Raw genomic sequence first — 24,238 nt, forward strand, 5'->3', positions numbered from 1 at the left:
ACTGACACCTCATCACACCAAACTATATTTTTTTTTTCGAAATAAAAAGAATATAACATAGTCTTAAACAACTTATAAATAGTCTAGCTATATAGCATATAGCGAACACTGATTCTTCGAGGAATCCATTTTTCCAGAAATATTATGGGAATTTATGAAGGGATTTTGATTGTTATAAGAATACATACAAAATAAAATCTTAATTTGAATGGTGTTTCTTTTTTTTCCATTTTCCCCCCAAAGGAGTAATGGTTGGGTTGGACTACAATTTGCAATTTAACATGAGACTGAAATTTCAATGAAATGGGTGTGATCGCAACAAGCGTTTCCGGGTTGAAGATCTATTTTATTCTTTACTTAGATCATCTGCTGAAGAACTGATCCATTGCTCTTTCTTTTATTCTGTGTGTGATAGAAATTTTAGGAATTTACAATATATTATAGAACAAACAAGTTTTATCTTTTCGTTACACTGACAATTTTTTAGAGTCTGCAAATTTATACGCAAGAAATTTCGTTTTTTTTTTTTTTTTCCATTTTCAAAATAAATTCTTTGTGTCCTTGCGCTTTAAATACTAATAGTTGTAATATTAATTTCTTTTGATTTAAACTGCTGACTTAGCAATTTTTTATTTCATTTTCCAAACAAAGGCCTATGAAAAAAGTTATGAAGGTATGAACTAAAAGTAAAGAACATGTTGGCAACAGATTGGAGAACTTCCAGAACATTGTTTCTTACAAATCTAACATAGATTGATTAATTTAAATTATTATCTAATAAAGATAAAGTGTCCTTTCAATATTTATAATAGCATGACTGATTTTCAGTTAGATGAAATTCTATTTTTTATTACAACTACATTTCCTTCACCGCTCTTCTCTATACCCTTCAAACATCTCTCAGTTGAATTATATATTTTTTTCCAAATTATAAAGCGATGTCTGACCAAATTAAAATCAAATGTTTCTGAATTTAAAATCCTTCTTTATGCGATGGAATAATTTTTCAGTAAATAAATGCATCCAAATTTTAAGATATTATTTTTAAAAAAGGAGAAATTATGATTCAAAATCTATCATTTTGTGACAAGATAATTTTAGAATAAATTTGCTTCCCAAAGATGCGAGATATAGATAACTATAAGAAAGAATAAATAATTGGTTGTGAAAATAAATAACAGTTGAAATTTTTACTATAAGGTTAACAAGAAAATAATTTTGTTATAACATTGCTAAATTTCAAATAAAAATTTTGACATACTAACAAAATTGAGAATTTAATTTCATGGTAAAAAGGATTCAAAAGAGAATCTGATCTTAAATTTGCTATATATTTATTCAATTTTTGGTTTGTTTCAATTTTTTAGCTCCTCTTAGAAATGGATTTAATATAACAATATTTATTACAAAATTCTAGCTTAGAAATATTTCAATAATGGCAACATCGGAAGACAATTTCAGTCACATATTTCTGACATCCGTCAAGTTTGAGAAAAATGCAACTTTATATTCCACCTCAAAACCAAAATAACTTTTCAGAAAACTCTTAAATATTAAAACTTTCTAAGCATCGATGGTCAAGGAGATGAAAACAAGTTTCCTGTTGTTTGATATTCTTCAGCGAATCAAAGCAGAAACGTCAGGTAAGTAAAAGAAAAGATAAAAAGAGACAGCCAAAGACGGCCTCAGAGGAAAGAAACCACATAATTCTCTTCCAGCTGTCTGGTTCGTCTCCGTCATGTTTTTTTGCGGCTTCTATGACTCATCGTCTTTGAGGTCATGGTGGATGCAGAGATGATGGGGTCATTTTCGGGAGACGCCTTCTCTTGATTCTCTCCAAAGAGAATGCCAGACAATTGTGAGAAAATGACATAAAGCGGTGTGATTCAGAAGGCTGACACTTGAAACAGAAATTACCTGCTAAAAGTTGGGGCATTCTCTTAAGAATGGTAAATAGATCGTTAGGAAAATAAAATTGCAATGACGTAAAAAGCATAAAGACGATATAAAATAATTCTTCAATTGCAGTTTTTATTTGAATCTTCTTTATTTATGAATTATTTTTTTAATTTATTACAGAAAGTGATTGCGATAGGTTTTGCATTCTTTTGGTAATGTTAAGTAAAATTAAAAGCATAAAGACGCCAAATAAAATTTTTACGTAGAATGTAAGCAATTTTTGTGTCTTAATTTAATGTCGAAGTAAAAAGGAATTATATCTAAAAATCATTCAACAAAAATAGTTTCTATTTGAAACAGCTTTATTTACAAATAAATTTTTTTTCAATTGAAACAAAGAGTGCCTGCTGCAAATTTTGCATTCTTTTGGAAAACTGTAATGGAAACTGTAAAAGCATAAAAAAAACTAAGAGTTTACTACTGTTTGTTAATCATAAAAAAAAACTAAGAGTTTACTACTGTTTGTTAATCATAAAAGAACTAAGAGTTTACTACTGTTTGTTAAGCATAAAAAAACTATAACTAAGCACAACTAAGCATTAAAAAAACAAGAAGTAAACTACTGTTTGAAAACTCTAAAAATCATAAAACTGTAATAAAAAGTCAAACGCAATGAAAAGTTTTCTACAATAATGAATTCGGTTTGAAGCATTTTTATTAATAAAGAAAGATTTTTATTCTCGATTGAAAGAGAAGTTATCTCTTACTACTTTTTGTTTTTCTCTTGGGTTTTAAGTAAATTTAAAAGCAAATACAATATAAGTAGAAGAACTGCATGTTTTTACATTATTTCCTAGACTTTTTATTTAAAAAAGTTCCCTCTACCGTCTCATCTACTACAGAAATTACTAGATAAAAAGTCTTTTAATTCAGTCGTAATAATAATGACGGATATCAGAATGGTTTGCTATATATGACTTATATATTCATATTCGAGCACCATAAGCAATTTTCGAGATTAGAAATAATCTGTATGCCCTCTTTATTCTCAAACTCTTTTGGGACTTTATAGTGTTATCTAAGAATAATAAGTGTTACAGTTTTACTTGAAACTTCACCGGAATATTGATGAACACAATTTGGTCCTTTTTATTCCTTATTTATAATATATCATCCACATTATTAAAGAAGCCAGGTTTGGTTTGGTTTGGTTTTATGGCGCAAGAGCCATCTTTGGCCATACTGCGCCAAGCATATTAAAGAAGCCAGGAGTAGAATATCTACGTGATCTATTAAACAAAACGATATCTAATCAATTTTTATAAATCAAAATAAAGAAAATATCAAAAACCATAAAAACTTCCAGAGCATTCTATGCAAATCAAATGATCTTATTTTTCACACCTTTATTCACACCGAAAGATACTCATCCACTTAACAAATTGTTGTCAAATTCTCGAAAGAGACAACACAATGAAGGACCACAATAGTGCATTTAACTTCAAAGACGAAGGTGAATGTTATCGAAAGAATCGTGAATACCATCGCGAACTAATAGGATAAGAAGAAATGACTGATCTTCTAAGAACTAGTTCACAATGAGAGGACGTTCCAACAACTGTCACGCAAGTGCCTACCAGACTAGAAAGGACAATTCAAATAGTTTTGGTTTTCTTTTCCAAAAATTTGCTGTTCAGGTGCGCGATTGTATTCATTGTTTTGGCATGTGGTTTGCTTTTTTTTTTTTTTTTTTTTTTTTTTGCCAGTAAACTTTAATTTTGACACAGAATCCCAATCTCACATTCAGATGCCATAAGCCAAGGAAAATGATATTTTTAAACAGATTACATCGGTTTTACTTAAAATATTAAATGGATCACGATGAAAAAGTAATTTATTGACAACAATAAAAAGTCTTCAACGATGAAAAGTAATGATAAAGTAAAATTTAAATGCTTGATGTACATATATAATTTTTATTAGGCCTAGAATAAAAGGTTTATACGTTAAATGTTTTAAAATACGATATTAATCACCGTGTCTACACGCTTAAAAATAGCATACGGTTTCCTTAAGGTACATTATGGTAATAAATTTCTCTTAATGCTATAATTTCATTTCAATTTTATCGACACTTTCTATCAAATATGCAGACAAATAGTTGGCATAACTGTCAGCATTACATCGATGAAATTGACTATTAAGATCTTAGATTTCACACAAATGAGGTGGATAATACAATTCAAAATAGTACAGTTAGTTACTGAGTTGCAATCGAACTATCTTGTAAAAACATTCCCGTTATTCAGAATTGAGATTGATGTTTACGCAACCAACAATTTTGAATACACTTTCACTATCATTAAGTAGATCAAAGAATGAATTATTCATGCATTAGTATAAATGATTAGTGATTATTCAAGGCAATTCTTCTACAAGAAAGTTAATATTTGCTAGTTATCAAAACTCTAATCACATCGGAATAAAAATTATTTCAAACTTTATTTTAAAAGAATGGTAAGGCTATATAATTGTTCAGAATCTCAAAATAACACAATACCTATAACTGTTAGCATTGAAAATATTTATCAAGGAAAATAACATTAAGCGAATTCTAAGCATCGACACAAGGCAATTAACTAAATTATTAAGTGTTCACCTAAATTCAAAAGCCTGAATTTTGAAAAATAATTCACAGTAAAACACATTTCAGTGATTTTTGACTTACATCTTCCTCAGCCATGGAACTTTCTTCTTGTTTACACCATCGGTTTCTTGATTATATTTTCAAAGAGCTGCATTTTCTACAATCTTTCCACCATCTTCCTACACAACAATCACAGTTTGGGCTTGAAAGCGCGAACTAGGCGTTAAATAATTGGCCTTTATTCAAAATGATTTCTCATTTAAGGGTGTAACTTATTTTCAAACCATCAATGGAGAGCTACGTGAATCATGTTTTCAGAAAAACTACAACTTCAAAAATAAATAAATATTCATTTTTTTTACTCAAATGTTCTTTGAATAATCTTTAGAATCTTCCTGTTTAAAAATGTTCAATGTCAGTTAAGGTATTTTAGAATTTCCATAATGAATGTGTAAGTTGAAATAATTCATAAGATTAGTACTACGAAAAAAAAAAAAAAAAACCTGCCATATATTTTTATCATAAAATATCTGCTATATGTCATAAAATATATTCCTTTAATTCAATGAGTTAAAGATACAATAAAAAAAGACATGTATTGATGTAATAATTAATCTCGTAGCAATCATTTGCATATTTTTCCCGAATCTGTATTTATAGAAAAATATTAAGCTGCGAAAACATTATTCTTTTGCATTAAAAGAAAGATAAAGTTCATTATGAAACGACCATTTCGTGCCTGTACATGCAAATCAGAAAAAAAATCTAAGTCTTTTTCACACTCTGTAGTAATCTGAAGGAAAATTATGTAACACCTTCGATTCATATATAATTCTAAAGAATTCTAGAATCACGCTGAGAACATAAAGAAGAAATTCTTACTTAACTTTTAAGCAACACAGAGTATTCTTTGGATTCACTAAATATTTCCAAATATTGCATATGGCACTAGAGATTGCTTTATTTGATGAATGCATTATTTCCTTCCCCATGCTGATAATTCGACATACCTCATGTGGAATATCATTGAGCGATATATTTTCCAATGAAATAGTATTTATGCAAAAACTCCGAATATGAGAGAATCAGATTTTTTTAATAAGAAATCTTGAATTATAGAGCATCGGATAATATGAAAGTGTAAAAACATACTAATTTGAAAATGTGGACGAGTCCAAAGGCTTCACAAACTTTTATATAAGAGGATAAAATGTTAACCAAATTTTTATTTTTTTATTTTATTACTTTAATGCTAATAATCCAATTATTTGTAATCAAAGATACTTTTCCAATTTCTAATGTGTGAAGGAAAAAAAATATCTTTTTTACAACTCCTGCGAATTTAGTAATTATTAAAATTGTATTATTTTCACTACAAAATCAAAGCATGCAAATACTTTGCTAAATTATATTTATAAAACTTTCGATACAAAATATTTGTCTTTATTTTTGTTTAAAAATTCAATGAAACATATATACATCCACCTTAGTTCCTTTTCACCTGTCTTTCATACGTATTATTAAGAATAGTTTGAAGTATTTTTGCATAAAAATCTGCTTTATATTAGACAGCAAACTTAATACTAATGAAGAATAATCCTCAATTTTCATAATAAATTAAAATCTTACAAAGCTAATAAATTTCAAAATATTGATTAATTAATTGCTAAACATAGATTACCTCAAAAGATTTTGAAGCACAAAAACGAAAAAGTACATTCTGTTAAAGAATTATTGAATTAATAACTGTTTTATTAATTGTTATATTGCGACTTATTTAACTAATAACTGTTAAATGAGTAACCTTGTAATTTATATTATGCAGTTAGCACGATAAAATAAAATATCACTTCCTTATTACGCGCTTGAACTTTTTAATGTCCATTGTTTCCTATGGCTTTAATTTAAAAAGCGAATATGATACGATCTTCCGATAGTTTTCTCAAATTCCTACTTATCTTTTATTCATAGTGGTTACTTAAAACCGATCCATGACAGCCAAGGTCCGACAAAGGGACAAACTTTTATTTTCAAACAATCAACTTGTGAGCCACTCGAAAATTATTGTCAGTAAAATAACCTTCTGTATCTTGATGCTCGATTTTGAGGCTATAGCATGTCAAAAAACATCGCGTCATTTAAAAGTCCATAACAATGCTATCCTATCATTAGAGCTAGTTGCTTGTGGGGAAATAAAGTGGCAGTATAATCATCCTAATCATAGGGTATAAAAAATATCTAAACACTGTTTTACACATAAATATGTGTTGCAGTTCATGGTTTTGCTTCATGGAACACAATTCACATCTAAATATAGAAAATATAGATTCTCAAAAAGCCAAATTCGAAGAAAGATGTTTTTTTAAAAACATATTCAGTTCGCACATAATGAAAACTGTTTATAATGTTTTCTTGAAAATGGATATTCTTATCTATTCCTAATCTACGTAATGTAATTCCTAATCCAGGAAAAATTATATTTTCTGGAAAATGTATTGAAGTTTTTGAAAATTTACTTCAAAATTCTATTGTGCTTTAATCCAGAGAATTTTAATTTATAGGAATTTTCAGTAAGAGAGAACTAGGGTAGGTGGAACTTTCAATTAGATAAAATTTAGGATAAATTACTCTAGTAATTTAGGGTAAAATTTCTAGAGTAATTTTACTTTTCAAATAAAAAGTGAAATTACTGGAGTGATTTCACTTTTCAAGTAAAAAATGAACTCGCGATGATTATCTGTAAAAGGCAATTTGAGCAAAATTTAATTTTTTGAAGCAATTACATCTATGGAAATGTGTGTATGTGTGTTTTTTGTTTTTTTTTCAATTCCTACTATTAGTTCACACTCTCCCTATATATATATATATATATATATATATATATATATATATATATATATATATTTATTTATTTATATATCTTGTTCAAATTTTCAGTCGTTAATAAAATACTTTTTATTCATCCACTCAAGTTCAAATACATTTTTTTAAACTTGTAGTGGATGATATTTGATGTTAATATAGTTTTTTTTTCAAATATTAATTAATTAATTAAATGTGTTTAGAAATTTCTATTTAGTCGCCAAAGTCGATAAATACGTCGCCAAGTGGTCGCCAAGTTTGTCGCCAAGCTCTGAGATTACTGACGCGACATCCGATCATAAATAATATAAGAAAATAAATAGGAATTGACTTATTTTTTTATATATATTACTTGTTTCCATTATATTTGTCAGGCATCATATAAACACTTAGTTAAATATTAGTAAGAAAGTAAATACGTGTCATATGAAAATAGCTTTTCGTTTTATTTTCAGAGAAGAAAAATCAGAAGCATATCAAAGTAACCTCAAATATGTAGAATATCGAAACATCAAATCAAAATAAAGGCAAATAATGAAAAAAATATCTTAGTTACAATGGCATATCCGGTAACAAATATCATCACTTAGCATTAATCGATATGCTTCAACATTGCATTCTAACAACTTATCAGTTGTCAAGTTTGTCTTAATACACATTATAAAATATCCCATTTTCAAAAATAACTTTTCAGGCGACTTCTTAATCATACTGTTTCGGAGAAAAAAAATAAAACAAAAAAGTTTATTCTAAAAGCAGGTTTCCTCTCTCGTGATATGCTTTAAGTATCGACAGATTGTTCGCTCAATAATCCATGCTTTCCATTTCGTGCAACATTGCTTTTTTCTTTTCCATAATTGTTTACCTGAATATATCCTGCACAAAAATGGGTGTGTATGTTTAGGATAGCAACAAGTCTTTTAGCAACAGATCGCGTGGGTGAACAAAAATTTTTCGCACTGCATATTATTTTTCGGCATTTCCGTGTATTGATTAAAGGTATTTTATGACTGCCACCGCTGCCGACCTTTAAAAGCTTTGACAAGACATTTAAAAGTTTATTTGTGATCGCCAAGAATAATTATTACACAAGAAATCTCGATTATTGTACTTTTATCAATTAAGGCCTATTTAATTGGTAGAAGCACAGTTAAATATTCGAAAATAATGTATTTTTTTGTTCAAAAATAAATGTTTTAAGTCATAAAAGAAAACTATGGATCTCACTGAAATTTAGAAAAAGTAATTAGGTAAGAAAAGAATTTCCAAAATGTAAAGCAAAAATAAAGCATAACATAACAAGAATAAATCAGAATCCTGTATATTTTTTAACAAGAATAAAACTAACAAAAATAGTCTGTAATTTATAATGTTCTGTTTTGATAAGTTAAAGTGTTTTCTGAATTTAAAATTTCTGTAATAATCTAACCTGAAAATATGTTAATTGCGAAAAGTATCGCATAAAATCTTTTCTGTGAAGCTTAAAACTAAGTCATCATCCCTTTAAAAAAATGGTGATAAAATGATCTTTATATTTGTTAAAATATTTGTGTGAACTTATAATTAATAAATTAATAAAATAAACTTATGGTAACGTTTTGGTCAACAGCTACTATGTATCTATAAATTTGTGTATTGAAATACAGGCTACTGTCAATCATACTAAAATTTAAACATGTTTAAACTGATTTCGTTTACACATTCATCAAACATCACAAATTACGCATTTATATGATTTACACATATGCTTAGATTCCTGAAAAATATGTAAGAAGAATAGGACTTTAATATATTTTGATGTTTACATTAAGTTACATAAAGTTAAAAAGTATTCAATATTAAAAAAAAAGATTATTTATTCAGTCTTTACAAAAAACGAGCGAGCACTGACCTGAGGTAAACGGAAGAATTTTTTTTAATATCCTTAGCTTTCAACATACTAAAAGAAAAAAAAATATGAATAATTGACGCTTAGCTTTAATTCAAAAAGAATAAAATTAATTGCTGATGTCAAAAAGTTCTTTCAATTTAGTAAACATTTCCTTTGGGGTTTGAACACACAAGGGCGTTGCCCCCGTCGATCTTGGCTTCGAATTATATTTCATTCCCTTTGAGGAACAAAGATGTCATCGAAATAACATAGAAAACTTTTTTTATAAAAAGTAACAGAAAAGAACAACGCGGAAGTTGATAAATTTCCAATCAGCTAAAACAAAATTCTGACGCGTTTTGATTTCGTGTTTCATATCATTAAGAAGAAATTACTATAAAGATATTTCTCAATTCTGCATCGACGAATCCAATCTCTTTTATTCTTACAATCCAAGAAATTAGAAATATCGTGTCCCATTCTGCAATAACACATTAATATATAACTTTTACGATTGCCTTCTTTTTTTTTCGTCTTCTAATTCCTAAGAACGTTCCAAGCACGTAAGAGACTTCCAATTATTGAAATTGTTGCATTTGATTTTTTATCGATATTTTTCTGGAGATGTATAATGATATTGGTTGAAGAAGTTCAATCAAATATCGTGTTCTATCATATTGTACAGAACTAATAAAAAGGAAAATTTCCGAAAATCGATGGTTTCCAAGTGCTACCGTGCAGAGTCTTCAAACTAGGTCATACAGACAAAAGACAAAATTCAAAATGCACTATGCCAAATCAATCTCCAACTAATTTCAAATACCATAACGTGCACCAGTGCTTTATTTCCGTTAAAAACAAATACTTCGACTTAGAAAAATAAGACAAGATCTATTGGTAATTCTGTCAACGTAAGGTAGAATGCTGTCATTCGTTTTATGTTATTAAAATGCATATATTCAAAATATAGTTACTGTAATAATTTTCGAGCCTTAAATATTAAAATAATTTTAGTTTTTATCAGGACGAAGATAGACTTTAAGTAAGATACTTTATTATAAAAGTTTTATCAGCGTAACACTCGTAAATTTTTTGATGATTTTTTTTTATTCGTTCTTGAAGAATATTTGGTGGACATACAATCTGGCGTATAAATTCTTGAAGCATAGAAGAAAAATCAACATATTGTTCCTTTTTTCTCTATTGTTTTAATTTTCCCAATTTCTGACTAGTATTTTCCAATAAACCTTATATGTTCTTGGCCCTTTGAAATGCCAGTTAGTGTCATTGAAGTAATCTGCTGTGCTATGTATTTCTGCTTTCAACAGAATAAAGTGAATTCTAACATTTTCTTTCATTTGTCTTCATTCTTCATTTACCACCTCAGTCAATTTAAAAATACAAGACTTATTTTAAATTTAATCTATAGGTCTAATTTTTATTTTAGCTTCAAATTTCTTTAGTTCTCATTTTTGTTCTGCGTAAAATACCAAGATTAATATTGCTAGCGAATTACTTCACAACAATAATATGAACAGATTTTTATTAACTCCTTATAAATGCATTACTTTTTCTAGATTACGTGATAATTTACATTTACAGTTACCTTGAAATTTAAAAACAAATATCGAAAATCTGAAAATATTTTGGCCTAAAACATATAATCTTGGAACTCGATGTTTTATTCAATTGAATGCGATACAATCGGTAAATCGATTGCGAATGTTCTTTTACAAGTGGACAAAAAAATTAGAATTTTGTTTCAAATATTGATTTTTCTTTCAAAATCCTTATTTTTTTCATTCCCAAAGCTTTAGTTATTAATAATAATCCTGGATAATCCCAATAAGATTTGCTGTCTTGGTAACATATGATTCGATTCAATGTTCCTTTTAATGTGTTTGCTATGGCCAACGCATTTTGCATGATAAAACGTTCAATAACGTTGTTGTTTTTCTAACATCCCTTCATCGATACTTTAGATATTCTAGCTCTTTTTTTTTCCCCTTCTTTCTTTCTTTTTCTATTGGCAAAAACTTTTCAAAATATTTCTACCGTTGTGTATAAAATAATCCCTTATGATGCAATTATCTTATGATAGTGTGTCAGATTTTCAAACCTTTTTGATTACAGATCAATTATTTTAAAAAAGAATTTTCACAAATAAATTTAATAATTCTGTATGAATCCATTAAAAATCAAATAAGCATATGAATAATTCCATCGGATTTGAATAAAAATATGCAGATATTTGTTATTAAAAACTGGTTTTTCTGGCAATATATCATTTGTTATGTAATATATTGTGCCATTATGGAGGAGTATTTGGAAAAAAAGGAAAAGATATTATTCCTACTGTAAATATTAAAATACCAAAAGTAAGATATGAAATTTTGATCAATTATTTGGTTTTGGCAAGTAATGGATCTATAATCAGTAGCCAATTGAGAGACATAGTAGACCCTTTCTTGATTGTCTGTACCTAAAACTTCCTCTTTTATCAACTAGAAAAATGTATGTTCAAATAATTGTCTTTTCAATAAAACCAATTTAGTATACGTAAAATTCTTCAGTATAGATGTAATTAATTTTTGAATGTAATTTTAGGTATATTTTACTACAAAATTTTCCTCGTTGTGAATAAAACCAAAATCGTTTTCATTATTACTTCTAACATTTCATTCTGATCTTTTTTTCTTACATTGTTGACGGTCAAGCTATTAAATCTTCGTTTACTTTTTCAAATTGAATAGCTTTTGATTTAAAGCACGTTTTTAATCACATTTTTGAATATTGTGACAATTACACCTGATTTTTAACTTCACTAATAAGTTAAGATGAAATTTAAAAAAAACGCGCATTTTTATATTATTTTTCTAGTAGTTTGGCATTTTCTCATTGAAACACGCTTTTTTTAAATTAAATTATAAAAAATGTTATTGATAATCCTCTTATAAAATAAAAGGTGTCCCAAAATGAACGCAAGATTTGAACTATTCGTGCTGTAAAGCGTTGGTAACCCTTTTCAAGAAACAATTTGATAGCTGTTTAGTTTAGGATTAATGAAAATGGAGCATTACACGATAGAACAACGGGTTCTCATTACTGAACAATATTTCAAAAATAATGAAAATTTGGCGGCCACAGCTCGAAAAATTTGAGAATTGGCCCCTTAGATCGTGTGATTTAACACCGTTGGATTTTTTTTATGGGGTTATTTGAAGTCAAAGGTCTTTGCCCACAAGCCTAAAAGCACGCGTATATTGAAGGGTGAAATTCAACGCCACATCAACGAAATTCAGCCACATTTATGCAAAATAGTCACGGAAAATTTCGACAAAAGAGTGCGCATGTTCCAGCAAAAGGTGTGGCGGCCATTAGCCCTATGTGTTATTCCATACATAACTCTATGCTGTGTACTTTACTATTCAATAAAAATATAACAATTTAAAGAAAAACTGTGTTTTTTATTTAATTCAAATCTTGCTCTTAACAGTTTGTTCTATCGTGTAACGCTCCATTCTTATTAATTCTAAATTATCAACTGTTAAACGGTTTTTATAATAGGGTTGCCAACACTTTACTGCAAGAATGGTGGCAAATACAAATCTTGTGTTAATTTTGGGACGCCCTTTATATTACATAAATCATGAAATTTATTATGTAATATATCCCAAACTTCAACGATGAATAATTCTTATTTCTGAACTTCAATTGAATGTTTACATTTATAAATATTTCCAGTGAACCAGCTAGCCGCCAAATGCAACTAGTATAAAATAAAGTAGGTTTTCCCCACTATGCATTTACGGAGATGAAAATGCTATTGAAAATATCAGCACCAGCAGTGTTAGAAAAATCAAATTTTAGAAAAGCTAATGTAGTTTGTAACTTACAAACTGCAATATCGACTTTAGCAATAAAGCAAGTCCAGACACTTTTTTCTAAATAACATGCATTTTTAGTAAAATGAAATACATGTTTTAAGATATTGAATTTCATGCTCCCCGAAATATAAAAATTAGCAATTTCTTGGAAGCGTGCAATTTTTTTTTTATTAAAAAAAAAAGCTCTCTTTTCTTGAAATGCAGATTTTTTCCATTGATAAAATGAAAAATATCCTTCGATAAATAATGCATTTCAAAGGAAACTCTTTATCCTTGTACACCTTGTATGTGTTCAATGTGGGAGCGTATAACTAAAATATTTGTTAATAATTGCATCGCGTGATGTTAGCTACGGAAACCAGAGAAATACAATATAGTGCGTGTCGCTGGAGCCAATTTTAAAAAGGCAGCCATACGGTTAAAAGAATGCTCAGTATGTTGAAAAACGGCAACAAATGAGGGGGAAAAAATCGCGAAATTTTTGCTGTATAGAAACTTTTTCAGAGGATAGAGAAAGGCAGCTTGAATGCTAACTCTGGAGACAGATCTCCCAAACTTTTGATTACTTAGATTTTGATACTAATACATCTTATTTTGCATCCAGTGCTTAAATGGATCAACATCATAACGCAAGTTTCCTTCAAGTGTTTGTAATCTTTTACGTAAAAATTTAAGGAACAACTTAGGCAGAAAACAAAGTTTTCATTCCAAATCTTTTCACAATCCGAATGCACCCAATTTTATAACTGGACAAAAATTATACTTTGTATAGAGGGAATACTATACTTTGTGTAGAGGGAAAAATAACTACTCATACGATTTTTTTCCCTGCAGGAACTGCATTTCTGCACTGGAAGCACAGTTATAGAGAATGTACGCTTTTTCTGCACTGCGACGAAAGTACTATCGGAAATTGTTGAACTATTAATCTAAGAAAGGAAATTTTAAATGCCTTTCACGAAATTTCAACTTTTTCGCGAATCTAAAATTGGAAAATAAATAAGAAAAGGAAGGATAATTAATTAAAAATAAAATCATTGAAATATTATTACTGAATATCTTCTTCGTTTTATCTCCATTATAACGAAACAGAAAATTTTAAAAGTTTCAATATTAATTCTACAAATACTTAATTATCTTTTATTCAATGATCTTTTCAATTTAATCATGAAAACTTACATTACATGATATATAATCGTACATTAAGTTATCTGATACAACAAATGCAATATGTAAAAAATAATATTAATACGTTTCTCAATTTCTGTGGCTCCAATATTATCTTTTTTTTTTATAATCATGATTCGAAATCTAAGAGGTTTTGATTTCGAATAAAACATGATCAGATTCAAGTAACAGAATCTCTTAATAAATATCAATAAGTGAATTCTCATTATAAAAAAATATATCACAGTGCACTTTTAGATAAATGTATTAGAATAATTCAATAACTTTTTTTGTTCCATCTTGGTGATTTCTCCATTAGTGCTTGAATTTTGCTTTCTAAAATTAAAAAAATCGTAGCCTCTATATGAATCGAGATAAATTACATGAAGCTGATTTCAACTATAAATCATTTTCTGCTAGTCAGAAGAGCGCCATGGTAAAAGTTGCTGAGCTTTTTTGGTCGTAACAAAGCATGAGAGAGGGATTTTAACTTTAAACAAATTTTTGATAATTAGAAACACAACTGATTATTCATGTTTTATGCGAGTTATATTAAAAATAAATATTTTTATTATTTAATAAGAAAATTATTTGAATAATACACCCTGTTGTCATTTTCAATGTTGTCATTCAAGCGCAGTAATGGAAATATTTATAAATGCATTAAGAAATTAAACAGGAAAAAAAATCAAAAATCTAATTACGATCTTTATTAAAATTAATTAGTTAAAATATTTACTCATTTCAAGTAAAATATGTTACAAATTTATCTAATCTATAATAAACAATTAAAAATTAAGGGATAAATTCAAATGCCAATGGTACAAATGCGTATGACAGTCTTATGAATTGTCAAATGTTACAATCCTCTCTCCATAACTACAGTCAGCAGGCAATGCAATGGCGGTTTTCCACACAGGCGTTGGAGGCGGTCGCCTCGTGACTCGTGACCTAGGGGGCCCTCAAATTCTATGTCGCATTGCAGAGTTAGCGATTTTTTTTAACACTGTAAACTAATTCTCACTTTTTTTTTTGCTTTATTCTAAATTAAAAGTTAAGGGTGAAAGAAAGAAGGAAACCGAATGTAAATGAAAAGTGTCAAGCGAACGTAGGGAAAAATAGGAAAAAAATAAAAATATTTTTAGAAAAATGAAAAATAAAGTATTGTGAACTAAAAAAGCAAAGTTCTTCAAAAACACTGATATAAGAAGTGCCCAACTAATCTACCACATAACCCCCCCCCCCCCAAAAAAAAAAAGGATTGAACTTGCTGAAAGTTATTCAAAGATACGGTGATAGCAAGTTTGGATGTATAGTTAGTTGCTCAAAAAAAGCCATATGAAAAAATGTAAAGGGGTAAAATCGGTTCTTCAGATATTTTAGATTGAAAAAAAAAACTAGGATTAATTTAATATAAAGAAAGAAAAATTGGGAGAAAATAGGAAAGAGATAGTAAAAAAAAAAAAAAAAAAAAAAAATTAACGAGTTTTGCAGAAATAAATTTATTTAGACCCTATACTTTTTTTTATCTTGTAAGCTACAACTACCTAGTGAAATAAAGGGTCTTTTTAATACAAAACGACACAAAAAGAGTCAATTCAATGATGCGCAATTCTGCTTTTGAATGTCTTTCCCGGATGAAGGCGTATTTGGAATTTACAACGCAAGAACGCTTTTATATTTATATCATCAAAATTGTATACTAAAATTTCTCACTATTTTCATTATGTTAATTATCAACATCTGTTATTACTTTAAATTCGTCTCGACTGACTGATAAGAAAAGGTGCATTAGCGCCCGATATTATTAAAATCGCTACTTTGTTTGATAATTCGAAGATAAAACATGTCTTTAGCAATTGTAATGGACAAAACAGTAACGCTTATCAATTTTCTTGATAATTTTATCGACAAAAAGTGTACATTTTCTAAAATAAGATAACGAAATGCATAGATCAAATATTAAACTTCAATAAAATTCAGATTTCTCCGTTCGCGATTTCATCGGCATTGAAATACATTTCAATGCATTTAGAAACTTGCAAAATGAGGAAAATAATTAAAAAATAAATGAAATGAAAATAAATAAAATACAAATGAAAAGACAGTAAGATTATTAGTTATTTAATAAATTTAATTAAATTTTGTCTTTTTAATTAGGTCTGTTACATAAACATAAATAAATTCAAAAAGGAAAAAAAAAATTTTTATTTGTATAACAAGACGATTTTTTAGTTTTTATACGTCAATCTTCTTTTATTTTAAAAATATATTGGTAAGTATACAGCAACTATAATATTACACAGGCAAATATATATATATACCCGAGTGCAAATTATTACAATTAGTGAAAAAATTGCACAGAACTAAAATTGACATCATTGATAAGCTTTATTTTTCAAAAATAATTAATGTAGTGTGAAAATGATTATTTAAATATTACAATTTTGTCAGATGGTTCAAACTTTGAGTAATTTTTAAATAGAAATCTAATGAAAAAATTTAAAAATCGTTTCTCAGTGATCAGTTCTTGTCCAAGAAATAACTATGCCCTGAACATGGTAGCTGAAGGTCCAAAGATTTACTCCGAAGAACGTTTTCAATTATTTTTTTTTATTTTTGCATATAGCAATTTATATATGGTATGCTAGCCTATAAATATTATTATGTCCTCAATAACTCAAGACATTGAATATTACGAAATGTGCTGTTACTTTTAACAACTAAAGCTGACATTCATTCTTTTATATTTTAAGAATTTTTTCTTTATTATTAATATTAGAAATATTGCAGAGTATTTATAATTACTGAAGAATTCTTAAAAACGAAAATAGCATACTTGAATGCTATTTTATCTAACTGTGATTTATTTAACTGTGATAGAATTGATTAGAAAATTGAACATCTATTGATAATTATTAAAAATCAATAATTATTAAATCTATAATAATAATTATTCATCTAAGATGTATCAGATTTAATAATTATTTATTATTTAGATAATCTGATCTAAATTACATACAATTATTAAATGTATGATCATCTATCTATAATTATTAAAAATCAAAATGCTGAAAGTTCAATTCTTAAATTTTCAGACTTCAAAAATAAAATTTTATTTCTTACCATATTGTTTTAGAAGAAGGTAGACCTGCCTAAATATTGCAGATTAGAAGAAATAAATATTTCTTGCAAGTCCGACTTGTGATGGGTCGACAGCGAGAAACTAAATTATCTTGCTGTGGACAGTCCGCTGTTTTTGAGTTCGGGGAGAGAAGCAACGGATTTGATTGGCCGACTCAACGATGATGTCATCCGCGATTCGCCTCTTTTATTGGAGAATTCTAGAAATTGCACGGAAACGTAATGTAAGGGGTTAAGAATCTTTTTTTGTTATTATGCAATCTTAACTTTATGTTGTGATTTCTCAGAAAGCACACGCTTCGCTGGAAATCAGTCAGAAAGATGTGAAAAAAGAAAGGCAGAATTGTAGGTAAGGAAGAGAGAGAATAATAATAAAAAATATTAAATAAAAACTTTTTTTCCGGTTCGAAGGCTTTAAAGATTCGGCCATACTTCAAGCAGATTGGGTTGAATGATATTTATAAAACTTTGAATTCATTCTGAATATAGCTTGAACTCTTGAATAACTGTTTATCTTTTTCTGTCTCTTTAGAATATCATTAATGATTTATAAAACAAAAAAATATATATGAATTTTGAGCGTATATGACAGTATAATTCGTATTATATAAAGCTGTAAGTTTTTCACAAAAATAAAGAAGATTATTTTTAGAATGGCAATTATTATTCTGCATTAAGAAATGTTAGTATTCGATGAGCCAAAAATAATTATTAGTGATTAAACATTATCACTAATTCCATTTTAAAAAATTTTTTTGTACTGAATTCGAATAGAAATGGCTTAATATTATTTTTTTTTCAAAAAATATGTATAATTAGAGAAATTATTCAAAGTAAGAATCTTTGCAATAAAATTATTTTAAATTTGCGGAAAATTTATTGATAAAGAAGATGATGTACATAAAGAAAAAAGATTTCAAAATTTTTAGGTCTTGCTTTACAATTATAGAATCGTAACTTATAAAGACTGAGTCTAATATTTGAATCATTGTTTAATACACTTAGCTCATGAAATAAAATCAATAATATTTAGACAATTCTATCTATACTAATCTAAAATCTAGATAATTTTAATGCTTTTTGTATTTGTATGCCTATGTTTGTGTTTGTGAGCATTGTGTGCGTGCGTGTGTGTATGTGTGTGGTGGTGCTTTACAATGTAGATAGCTGGACATAGAACTGCAAAATTTAAAATAAATTTTGCAGTTCTATGAAAGTGAATATGCATTTCAAAATTTTTTATAAATTTTAGTTAATTCAAAATTAAGGGAAATTAATTTTCTTCCACGTTGTTCATTTAGGAAATATTTTATAAAAAATTATTTTTACACCATTTGAAAATTATTCTTTCCTCTAATACAATTTAACCGGCGTACATTTTTTTCTAATTCAAATAAAAACATTTTAAATAGGCAAAGGTGTTGTGCCTTTGTCCGATGATTTTTAATATTAATTTTTTTATTGCCTTCATTTGTAAGTTCCCTATTCAACTGTGAATATTAACTTAAATCTGCATTTATTATACATTTTGAAAAATCAATGTGATATGATTCCTTTGATTTGAACTTATTATGACAAAGGAAAATGATTTTTGATAATACAAAGCAAAACGACAATTATTTTCAAATATTCATTATTCTACTATTTAATGAATAAGGCAATTCCTTATCTAATTTCTTACTTTGGAGAGAAAAAAAAATCTATCATCTTTTTCAGAAAGCCCGTTTTCCTGCACTTTTGTTAGCAATTCATGATGGATCTATTTTTCTAATTCCTCATATCCGAAGAGAAAATATTGTTGTCGTTAAAAAAAATTCGAACTTGAGATCTTGACGAATCTTCCTCGATTCAAAAACTTTTTAAAAAAAATTACATATATTCAATTGTCAATACGATGACCCAAAAACACTTTGAATTAAATTGATGAAATTCGATATGCGGTCTTTGCAACAAATTTTGAACGAAATCATTCATTGGAAGTTTGTCAGTCTTTTTGTCAGAATTAAAGTGAAATACAAAGAGTTTGATCAGTAAAAATCAGTAAATATTTTATAAATATTAAAAATAGCATCTAAATTATTGATTCGTGTCAAATTTAAACCAAATCCACCAAGGGATCGACAGTCTTTCAGTGTGTACATTCGCATTTATATAAACGCAGTAACTCAAAAATGTAACCATTTAAATAAACGAAATTTTATATTTGTTGTTGTCGCTAAAATTGCAATTATATGTCACATTTTGGTTTCAAAGTTAATAAGGGTCAAGTATCCCTAATAATTTTTTTAATATAATCTAAAGGTTAAACTACTCAGAATTAGGTGATTCTGATATGTTGTATATCAAGTATGCATAAAACTCTGGGTGCTTATGATTAAATTTTGCTTAAAACTGAGAAATATTTAATTCTCCTTTTCTTTAAGATTAAGGAGACTTGGTATCATGACATATACATATAGTGCAAATTCAAATTTAAAATTTTATAACTTTTTTGGTTAGGAACACAAAGCATAGGGTGTGCATAAAATAAGATTATTAGTCTGTAAGCACATACTAATATAAATTCTTAATAATACTAGAAATTTTTGAGACATAAAATAGTATTTATTTTTAATGATAATTTCAGATAAATACTTTTTTTCAGTAGAGTTAGCATTTTTTTTCACATTGTAATAGATTAAACAGTTAGTTCATTATTTTTGTTCTAAACATAAAAGTGTCCAATTTTTTTCAACAATTTCCAACCTAGACTAAAATGATCAAGGAAATAATACTCACTTATATTTTATAAAAATACTTCGTCATTTTTATTGTAAGGGAACCCAAGCTCTTTTCACTGTCATTGCATGTTTTTCCTTCCTTTGGCTTATTTAGCTTATCTTTTTCATGCTGAATATGCCCTTTCGAAAGGGAAGTTTTCGTGAAATTTTGATGTCTAGTGTTCAATTTTGACATATAAATATAAATAAGATTTAGTTTCAAAAGAAGGCGATGATTAAATTTGTTTGTAAAACAAAATTCAAATTCGAAAGATATATTTGAAATGAAGTTATAGTACTTAAGAATCATGAAAACAACATGAATGTTCTAAACATGTATTTTCTTTCTTCTTTTCCACACAGTACAGATAAAGGAAGAGTTATCTTAAGAGCAGCTGACTGATTCTCATAACAAATTTTAATGTTTTGTTATATTTAAAAAAATTTGTTATATTTATATTATTTTTTATCACAGTTATTGGCTATATTTTCACTTAAGAACATGATTTTCCGCTTAACAATTAACATGATTAAAAGTTTTAACTATCCACATTTTCTTATTGAGAAGGAAAGAAATAATTAAAAAAAATATCGACCTGTCCATTTTTCTCCTCCTTATATCCAACTAATCTTTAATTATGCAAATGTCTTCCAGAATTAGTTTCAAAATCTCTTCTTTTAATATTTTTCACTGAAAATCCAAATAGAAACTACATTATCTATGAAATGAAATGCTTCGTGAAACGAGCTCCAAGAGTGACCTCTAAAATATCTGAAAGCATTTCATATTCAAAAGAACCTTTTTCTCAGGCCTATTTCTTTTAGACTGAACAATACTACGGAAAATGGAGCGAAATGAATGACGCGCGAACTTGACTCTTTACAGAAAAGAGAAGCATCGTCAAAGAGAATTTTTCAGACTGCTTGCTTTTGCTAAATTAACTCCGCTGTTTGATCCTGTAATATATTCAATGGTTGTTTAATATTATTATTCTAGCATTTTCAACAAAGACTATTTTTGATGTCATATAATAAGGCCACGGCCATTTGGAAAACTACAAGGATTCGGAACTTCCATTCCGGACATCCACTTACAGATTTGTCTTTTATTTATTACAAATTTTGCAATTTAATTTATTAAGAAATTTGTTTTAAAGCGTTACAGTTACAGATTTGCATTTTTATCCGTATAAAATTTGTAATTAGATTTGTTCACACAATATAATTCACAGTAATGATTTTTTACTATTAAGGCTAATTATCCTTTTTAGTTGGATGAGGCGGAAATTTTAGTTCAATAGTTGGTTGGTTGGTTTAATTTAGTTGGAATAGTGACCTTGTGTTACTATTTTCGACAAAGATGATTTTAAAATTATATCATACTACAGCAGAATTACCATTAAAGCTAATTATCCTTTTTAGTTGGATGAAGGCTAATTTTTAGTTCAACACATTTTCCTTTGCAAATTTCTGTTTCCTAGATTAAATAAAAGGTTTTCGATTCAATTCTAAATAATTTTCATGAAGTCAAATGTATTACTTGAGGCTTTTTAACTTTATCAAAGCTTTTCTAACGAATAGAGGCTCTATTTTGATACGAATTAAAATATTTTTGTTTCAAGTAGAAATACAAATTCAATTTATCTTCATAAATTCTGTGAGGACATGAACAAGGATCTCAAGAATAATGTAGTTCTTCAAAGTTTTATTCCATTGCTGCATTGTTTTAGGATTACATTTTACTCCTCATTGAATTCGAATTATTTCCTCTAAATTAAAAAGGAAAAAAATAGTTTATAGTGTGCGTATAATTTCTATGTAATGCGATAAGATGTAAATCGTCAAAAAGATTGACATTAAACATTCAATTAATACTATTAACATCTTGAGAGAACAGCCGATCGCTATAGTTGGCAAGTCTAAGATATTAAAAAAAAGTTATTTTGAAACACACTTTTATTAGAAATGTAAAATGAAATCAATTTGCAAAAGCAAAAATCACAAAATAGAGAAGCACTCATATACATACATACAAAAAAACACACATATATATATATATATATATATATATATATATATATATATATATATATATATATATATATATATATATATATATATATATATATATATATATATATATATATATATATATATATATATATATTCATAATAATTTTTATTTTCAATTAAAGTTTAGGCATTATTTTCATTCGATATCCATATTACTTTATTTCTTTAACGCTTTCCTTCCTTTTCTGCTTTTATGAATTTCGCTTTGCTTTCCAGAATTTTTATTAAAAAATAAAAAATTTCTCCTTTTTAGTGCATTAAGTAAAGTTTGCTTTTTGAAAACATTTAATTTTTACTATGTTCTATTCTTATTCTTCAATACGTTCATAATTCCTTTTTCGACGTATTATGCAATTTACCGTCAGATGGCACTTCACATATGATATCAAAATTAAATGATTAATTGATAATTAGGTATCAAAATGATATCAAATATCATTAATAATTAGGTTCTGAAAACATTAAAATATTAAGTTTTGGATAGAACAAACAAAATAGAAAAAAACAATGAAATGCAATAAAAAATGTTTTATCAACTTCTATTTTTATAAACGTTAAAGAAGTCGTATCTATGGGGAAAACATTACAAAACATATTTTAAACTTATGATCAGTCAGTGTAAAATAAATACTTCTTTTTGATACATAACCCATTCGAACTCTTTTCTCATTCCTTTCTTAAATGGAATTCACGTAAATTTTAAAATGGTTACTTTCTAAAATCTAAACGTGTTAAGCTTACTAAGAACAATTTTACAACAATTAATTTTTACACATGGAATTTAGTACTACTAAATACAATCACAACAAAATAAGATGTATGAAAATCTTATTAACACTAAACCCTAATTACTCTATTATTCTAATTTATTATTTTTTTATATTTATCCTTTTGTCTTTTTTTTCTCTTTTTCGTCAAATTTTATTGAAATAAATTAACTGTAATAAATATAATAAATACATAACAAATAATTGCAATAAATATTATAAATAACATAATTTCATTAAATGTTACAAATTCATTTGCTCATCAATTCTTTTTTCAATCCTCCTTTGAACAGTGTCATTATGTTAGAGCTTCAGTACCATAAATTATGGAAAGGAAATTACATTCTCCTAGCCCAATCTCTCCGAACAAATGTTTCATTAGTGACCTTTTTGCACACTTTCATATTTTCTTTTAATTATTTGTAATATAGAATAGTTCAAATAGTGCATAAATCAAGAGCTAAATGTAAGTGTACATAATTCGAAAATTTTCTATTATTACATGCTTTTATTTAATTCGACTTGTTTCATATTTTTTTAAAGCTGAAATTTTGCAATTAATTTCTACTTATTATGGTATGCTATAATTCTAAAATGCTGTGCAATTGCTTGTTGTTGGTAATAATACTAAATTTTAATATTTTCAAAATTTTCAGTTAAATAGTCAATTTTAATTTGATTTTAATTCCATACCAGTGACTCTATTCGATTAAAAAAATGGTGTCTACGAAATTCCATAATATTTATAACCATGATTGATAGATTAAAGAGTATGAAAATTAGAAAATAATAAAAATAAAACATAGTTTTCGAAAATGCGCTTTTATTAATATATTCAAAAGTGCTTTCTTTCTGAAATTTTTTCAAAACAAAAATGCAATTATGTGAAATGCCAAAAATAGTTTAAAAAAAATAAAATAAAGTAAAGCCTCCTAAAATCAGGTGAAACTCATTACTAAATATTCGTTAAAAATTTTCATTTATCTTAAATATGATGAACATTCCAATTTTTACATCTTAACAATTATTGTTTTAGGGCCATTTTATTTAATTTATTTTTTTAATATTTTGTATATATTTAAAAAGATATTTAGAATATGTTTTGTAAAAAAATTTTTAAAAAAGAAGAGATACAGTATGCATAGTCAAAACTTATATATATA

The 24,238-nt window shown here is 27.1% G+C and overlaps 1 protein-coding gene across 2 annotated transcripts in view; it reads right to left on the reverse strand.

The window, feature by feature from the left end:
- LOC129965493 (tubulin alpha-1A chain-like) overlaps positions 1-17,613 on the reverse strand; it is a 35,764-nt gene extending 18,151 nt beyond the window's left edge. Inside the window, exon 1 of one of the 2 annotated variants that reach the window (XM_056079431.1) lies at positions 4,628-4,734. In XM_056079431.1, the coding sequence (XP_055935406.1) occupies positions 4,628-4,642 (15 nt within the window). In that variant the 5' untranslated portion in view covers positions 4,643-4,734. Of the gene's footprint in view, positions 1-4,627; positions 4,735-17,458 lie in introns of those variants that run through there. The other variant, XM_056079432.1, reaches the window with a different exon arrangement.
- Positions 17,614-24,238: the final 6,625 nt, after the last annotated feature.

The sequence above is a fragment of the Argiope bruennichi genome, chromosome 4 (assembly GCF_947563725.1).
Source record: "Argiope bruennichi chromosome 4, qqArgBrue1.1, whole genome shotgun sequence".
Classification (NCBI taxonomy): Eukaryota; Metazoa; Arthropoda; class Arachnida; order Araneae; family Araneidae; genus Argiope; species Argiope bruennichi.